Source organism: Physcomitrium patens, chromosome 25 (genome assembly GCF_059467195.1).
Source record: "Physcomitrium patens ecotype Gransden chromosome 25, ASM5946719v1, whole genome shotgun sequence".
NCBI classification, from domain to species: Eukaryota; Viridiplantae; Streptophyta; class Bryopsida; order Funariales; family Funariaceae; genus Physcomitrium; species Physcomitrium patens.
This window is the reverse complement of record NC_143434.1, coordinates 1,493,824-1,500,724: the sequence shown is the minus strand read 5'-3', so window position 1 is coordinate 1,500,724 and position 6,901 is coordinate 1,493,824. Positions and strand designations below refer to the sequence as shown.

The window sequence follows — 6,901 nt, the reverse complement described above, 5'->3', positions numbered from 1 at the left end:
TTCCCGAATCTAATGGATAAAAAAACAAATGTGATAATTTGTTTGTATAACTCACACGACACAATGAGTAGACAATAGTAATAATAATAGTAATGAATGATCTGCTAGCATTATAACCGACTCCTGGATTAAGATTGTGTAGCAAGAGAGATCAGGAATATATTTACCAACCATGATTGATAGATGGATTGGAAAACCATTTTATTTCCCACATCAGGTCACACTGCGACTCACGTGAAGGAGGAGGCAAACACAGAAAATTAGGGCGGAAAGACCACAAAGACAAGGAAAGGCAAGGGAACTCAGTGGGAAGGGGGGGGGGGGGGGTCGGCAAAGAGGCAGGGCGAGGTTGCTTACAATAGAACGGGGCTGGACTGGAGTGGGAGTTGCCGGGTTTTGTCGAGCTATTTCCAGCTCGAAGGTCGCGGGCAGCGCAATCCGATGCCGAACCCCATGGCTAAAGAGAAGCGGCGTCACGCAGGAGGAATAGGAGGAGGAGGGTGATGATGAGCCAGGACCATGACCACCTCGACAACGACGAAAAACGACGAGGAGGAGGAGATCGAGGACGACGTTGAGGCCTAATGGGGGCTAGACTGGGTTGAATGATTCCCATGAATTACTACTGGTCGTACCGGATCCCACCGGCTTCCGTTCGTCTCATTGTCAATCCCTGGCGCTGCTGTATTCATGGCAATGATGCCCTTATGATACCCTGACCCACGCTGCGATAGATCCCAAGGGTGTTCTCCTTGTCAGCGCTCACTTGGCCTGCCTGGACGGCGATGCAGTCACCACGGTGGCCACAACACTGGTCGTGAGTGAGAATAGTAGATCCTTGATAAATTTACACTGCCGCATTGGGTGCGGTGAGGATGACGGATTCGGTCGCAGGGAGAGGAGGGAAGCAAGACGAAGAGACGGAGTGAGAGAGAGAGAGTAAGAGAGAGAGAGTAAGAGAGAGAGCAAGTGTCTAGTATCTGTCTTTTCGACGTAGGCCATTTGTGGGTAGCGAGAGTGTGGGAATTGGGTTTGGCGTGATTGCGTCGATTAGTTGCAGCGTTGGAAGGGATTTTGTGAGTTGACGACAGCTTCCTGTGGTGTGCTGTGGCGAGCAGAGAGGGCTCAGGGACACAGGAAATTGGGTTCACGTGTCTGTTGGTGTGGTTTTGGTGACTGACTGACACCTCCATGCCTCCCACCCCCAAGCCACCTTAGAAGTGGGCGAGTGCTGTACCTACTACCCCCCGTTGTTGTTTTCTCTGGGTTTGCGGGTGTAGTTTTGTTCAACGCGCAGAGGTGCCAACTTGTTGGGTTTGTGTGTTTCCACCGCCTATACGAGCACAGCCCGACGAACCGTCTCGTTCTTTGGTGCGTGTACCAAGTGATCCTTGGTACGCAGTGCGGCTGAAGGTGGTTTCTGTCTCGATGTGGGATTGGGTAGAATGCCCTTTGCACGAAACTTGTTCGGAATTTCGCTACCTTCTGCAGTAGAAGTCTAGAGACGATATGCTCTTCCCGTCGTTCAGGAAGTGAGCTTCTTACCCTTGTTTTCGGCAATGCTAGGTGGTTAGAGTGCGCATTTTCTTGGAGACGAAGTTTCCTCTGGATGCTTGGCGACAGTGTTTCTATTTTTCTTTCGAAACGTGAGTGGATAGTGAGATGTGTGGTGATTTTGCACTGGTGTTTCGTACTCGAGCAATCCACAAGGCACTCAGGTAGTGAGATTTTGTTGACCGTGTTTGTCTCAGGATTGTTCTGGAGCGATTTCTCTGATTTAGTATTCCAAGTAGATGGTTTCTTGTGAGACTTGGAGCTCAAATCTGTCAACATTTCGGTCAGGGGTAGGCTTGACGTGACAATCAATCTTGTTTCAGGGAATGCAGCAGATATGGCTGATAGAAGTTTACGGTTTACCTGTTTGCAATGAGAGAAACGTTGAGACCGGTGAGTAGAACTGCAGCGGACTGACCTCTGGTATGGCCATTTTGACTCGTCACGCGGTGGAGGCTTTCTCATCCGTTGATGCGTACTGCGTGGGCTCAAGATGCCCCCTCGTCAGAAGCAATCGGTCTGTGCTAGACGTTGACGGCCCCATGTACCGACCTCAGAGTCACGCTTCCAGTCCCGTCAAAAAGAAATCAAGCGCTCGGGCGAGCTCCTTCGAAAATAAGGGCCAGACCTGGTTAGTTAACCCTCTCTATCATCAAACGCAGTCTGCTCCGTATCGCTAGAATCAGGAAGGCGCTGTGTTGAAATTAGCTTACGTTGTTGTTATTTCGCGGCCACATTGGTCCCTTAGTGCTTTCAGCATTGGTTTCAGGAAAACTTCACCAGTTTGATTTAGAGGTTATCACTATCAGCAAATTTGAGTGCGAAATTCTAGAACGACTGGCCACCGCAGCCCGCGATCCTTTACTTATTTGCTAGATTGGTTTAGAGGCTTGTTATGATTTTTGGACTTTGAGCCAAATTTTCAATTGATTCTAGCTTGAAGAAGAAACGATTCGCTGTCTGGTGGGAAGTTTGTTACGGTCATCGCCACACAACCACCCCCCCCAATATTCACCTGTCTCAATTTTTCTGGTTATCCGTGGAAATGTGAGTAGTGGACGGTGGCGGGAGCTATCGATTCAAGCCGATATTTTAGAGCCGTTATGTCCACGAAGGCTACTTGGCGATCGATGCAAAATTTTGGTTGCAGGAACCTGGCATAGCCATCCGTTAGTGTTGAGTCTATAATGACAGTTTAGCTTCCTTTCTGTCGTTTTGACAGGTTGTTTCTTATATATTCTTACATTTTTATAACTTCTGCTGCAGGGTCGCAGCTACGATGTTGCAGAGTGATCTTCTGGTGGAGGTAGCGGATATGAGCTTCCATCTGCACAAGGTACAACAGTGTAAAAACCCTTTTATCCTTTATCAATTCGTACGAGTGAGCAAGCTTCCAGCCTTGGACCTATTCATTTTTCTCTAATAGGTTTGGTAAAGCTACGCTAAGGTGGAGGGAATGTCTGGGACTTGTCTCTGCCCGTCTTACTGAATTGCCAACAGATAGCTACATGTAAGATCGTTTTGCATTAATTATCTACTTGTTTATTTTTGATTTTTTTGTGCAGTTTCCACTGCTGTCCCGGAGTGGCCGGTTGAATCGCTTGGTTTTCGAATCACGTGACACTGAGAAAGATCATATCAAACTAGACAACATGCCTGGGGGTCCTGCAGCGTTCGAGCTGGCAATGAAGTTTTGCTACGGCATTCCCATCATGATCAATAGTTCCAACGTGGCTGCTCTCCGTTGCGCTGCTGAGTATCTAGAAATGACTGAAGATCTTGAACAAGATAATCTTGTCTCAAAGACTGAGGATTTTTTGAGCTCTGAAATTCTTACCTCTTGGACAGATTCCATCACAGTGTTGAAAGCTTGTGACACATTATCACCTTGGGCTGAAAATTTGCAAATTGTAAAGATGTGCAGCGAGTCTATCGCGTGGAAAGCTTGTACTGACCCACGCGGGATTAGATGGTCTTACTCCAGTGCTGGTGAGTCTCCAAATCTTTCTCCACCATCGGAAGGATCCGCCAAGAGTAGCACTTCATCGAAAGGACCTTCTCAAGACTGGTGGTTTTCCGATGTTGCCGAACTCAGTTTGAAGGCCTTTAAGGTGGTCATGAATGCGATCAAAGCGAAGGGAATGAGGCACGATATGATGGGGTCTGCTATTTTCTTCTACGCTCACAGATGGCTGCCGAGTCTGTCTGCTTTGGACAACCTGGTATCGCCTCTGTTGAGAGAAAGCCCACTTATGAAAGATAAGAAGAACAAAGTCTCCACCAGCTGTAAAAGCGAAAATAGCTATGTTGAGGGTCCAGGGGCAAGTTTTATGAACGATGCAAATGGAGACGTGGCACCCCAAGTTTTCGAGCGTGAGATTTTGGAAGAAATAGTTGGCATCTTGCCTTCCCAAAAAGATACGGTCCCAGTGAGTTGTTTGCTGCGGTTGCTGCGGGTTGCTATCATGGTGGACGTGAGTGCTGGCTGCAGGAAAGAGCTCGAGAAAAGGTCTGGGACACAGTTGGATCAGGCAACTTTGAGCGATCTCTTGATCCCATCCTGTGCTTCCCAAAGTGATTTGGTTTATGACGTTGGAACTATTCATCGGTGCTTGGATCACTTTTTGGTTCAGGTACTGATATTCCAGTTCAAATTTTTATCCTCGTTACAAATACCTGTGCCTAGAAAAGAGACCCAAGATCCAGAGAAACCATATTCATGAATGCAGAAAACTTGCCCAGCATTTTCGACCCTAACATGTGATTGGCTAATCATTTAGAGCAGTTTCTTATAATTGTGTGCTGTTAGGTTCTAGCTCTTTGATGCGGAAACAATAATTTTTGGGTGCAGGATCATATCCAAATAAGCTCTCAAAAGGAAGTGCCAATGAGCTCTAGTAGAGACAAGAATGGCGATATGTACTGTACTTCTCATCTGAGACCGCCTGTCGGTCCTCATACTGCGAAGATTAAAGTGGCGAAGCTCATAGACAGCTACCTCGCAGAACTTGCGAGAGACAGCAATTTAACTTTCTCGAAGTTCCAAGCGCTTGCAGAGGCTCTCCCGGAGTTCTCTCGAATTACAGACGATGGCTTATACCGCGCGATTGATACATATCTTAAGGTATGTTCTGTCCTTATCTATGTCACGTCTATGATACCAAGAGTGTATTTTTATATCTTCATTTTAATCTTGCACTTCCAAAGCTTCAGCTTTGATCAAATAAAGAGTCCATTCCAATATTTTGTACAGGCGCATCCAGGTTTAAGCGAGCATGAGCGAAAAAAGCTGTGTCGAATGATGGACTGTCAACGACTTTCGCTAGAAGCGTGCATGCATGCTGCGCAAAATGAACGCCTCCCGCTTAGGATAGTTGTTCAAGTACGTTCCTTACGCTAAGCCATCAACAATGTTAATTACTTCGTTAAGTGACCTGTATCACTGAAGCTGAGCGAGCAGGCGTGTCAATCGTAAAGCAGCGATTGTCTACGATTTAAACAACATAGTCGAATTTTCAAAGCTGGTTTTGTCTCTTGGAAGTGAAAAATGATGCTAACAGAACGAAACGTTTTTTCTCAAAGGTACTATTTAGTGAACAAATGAAACTGCGGAACGCAATTTCTGGTAACACTGCTGCACGTGCGGAGCGGGCTCCAGACTCTCCAATGCAACAAAGACTGTCCCCTAGCCCTGCTGCCTCGGCAGTCTGGCCGATTCTCCATCCTCAAGACGGCACGAACTCCCAGATTGATGTTAGAGCTCTTCAATATGATGTCATGTTTATGAAGGCCAAATTCGCAGAGTTGCAGAAGGATTATACACTAGTAACTCAACAGGTACACTTTCTTCCCTATGACCAGCTATTCGAAAATGTTCGTGCATCTTCTGTAGTGAAAACGGATTACAGAGTAACTTGAGACACCTCCAGAAAGATAGGTGATGGTTTTGTGTGCATGTGTGGACAGGTGGAGAAGTTATCGAAACAAAAAGGCTCATGGGTAAAGCGTTTGTTTCAGTCCAAGGAAACGGTGGAGAGTAGATCATCACCCTCACACCCGAGGTGGAGTCGACCTTGGAGAAACTCTATCTCATAGTCCAACCACAACTCGTGCTAACAGATCCCTGTACAATTGCCTACTTTATCGGGAATCCTTTCCAACGTCATGAAGGAAGAGCGTGTATTGAGAGAATGCTTGTACTTTTAAGCGTTAGTGTATCAAACTAACCGCCGATGCATAGAACTGACCCACGATGGCGTCGTGACGAGGGGTCCATATAGTGCACAATCAAGCTCCAGTAGTTACGGCATCGAGGACACAAATCCTACGGTACTTGAGGTCGAAGTAAGCTGTCTGTGGAGGACATACCCAGCAGTATGCGCAGCAGCAGCAGCAGCAGCAGCATTGTAAGACCACCAAAGAAATCACACTGGGGTGGGGACCCGCGAGTTGTTTCTGGTATGCGGTGGAGTTGTCGTTTCCGGATGTGTTTGGAAGAGTAGAAAGAATCGCATTTTGTACAATATTCAACAAGTGGAGATTACTCGAGCGGCGAACCTCCCCAACTCATAATTTCATTTTCCAACGCTCGGCTGATAGTTCTTCGTTGCATTTGACTCGATGGATCGGAGACTGGGTGGGTGAACACGTCAGCGAGAAGTTGTGACAGAGCTATTTGTTTTGTGTCCGGCTATCAATAACTTTACCCATTCGTTTAGAGTTTTTGCTCTTGCATCAAAGATCTCAGTAGCTGCCAGTTTATTGATTCACTTGAGCAATGGAATGAAGCCACTAGAATCCAAGTCTTGAAGCATATGGCTCAGAACCTGTGAGTTGATGTTAATGATCAAGCATTGAAATTAAGGTCCTCACTTGCATGGTTTGAGTGTTATGGATCATTAATGAGTTGAAATTTGATGGGATACTAAATTTGTTGGGAGAAAAAAGCTATTAAAGTCTAGTAGAATAATTCTTCAAAATGGAAAGAATGGAAAAGGTATTGGAAGTCCCTGAGAATGAATATTTGAAATTGATGGTATTTCAAATGAATAGTTTGTACAAGTTCTAAAATCTTCAATATGTTGAAAATGGGAATCCAAGGATAATGGGAGTATTCTCATGGAAGGTAGTCTAACTGTAAGAATATTTTGTGTAATGGTGCATAATAACATTTTACAATAATTCCACTTCTTACAATCTTCTTTATTTTACAATAATTCCACTTCTTACAACCTTCTTTATGTAGGCAACCCCTCTAATCATACCAACAACCCTTATATTTTTAGTTCTAGAAGTAAACTATATAAATATTTATTTAACATAGTACCCTATTTCTAGTGCACTACTT

At 45.5% G+C, this 6,901-nt stretch overlaps 1 protein-coding gene across 2 annotated transcripts; it reads left to right on the top strand.

Annotated features, from left to right (window-relative positions):
• Nucleotides 1-996: 996 nt before the first annotated feature.
• Nucleotides 997-6,425, top strand: LOC112278510 (root phototropism protein 3). 2 transcript variants are annotated; one of them, XM_024512101.3, is made up of 8 exons: nt 997-1,532; nt 1,878-2,185; nt 2,821-2,890; nt 3,120-4,187; nt 4,406-4,678; nt 4,808-4,936; nt 5,137-5,391; nt 5,521-6,425. In XM_024512101.3, exons 2-8 carry the CDS (start codon nt 1,980-1,982, stop codon nt 5,647-5,649), a joined length of 2,130 nt encoding a protein of 709 aa, XP_024367869.1. In that variant the 5' UTR covers nt 997-1,532; nt 1,878-1,979; the 3' UTR covers nt 5,650-6,425. The 2 variants fall into 2 exon arrangements, with proteins under 2 accessions (XP_024367869.1, XP_024367868.1); XM_024512100.3 differs by having other exon boundaries at nt 1,015-1,718.
• The last annotated feature ends 476 nt before the right edge of the window (nt 6,426-6,901 follow it).

Excerpts from the sequence above, each read along its gene's own strand:
- LOC112278510 (XM_024512101.3), top strand. The coding sequence starts at position 1,980 with ATGGCCATTTTGACTCGTCACGCGGTGGAGGCTTTCTCATCCGTTGAT. Across the intron at positions 4,188-4,405 it reads TGGATCACTTTTTGGTTCAG|GATCATATCCAAATAAGCTC; the intron begins GTACTGATATTC and ends TTTTGGGTGCAG. Across the intron at positions 5,392-5,520 it reads ATACACTAGTAACTCAACAG|GTGGAGAAGTTATCGAAACA; the intron begins GTACACTTTCTT and ends ATGTGTGGACAG.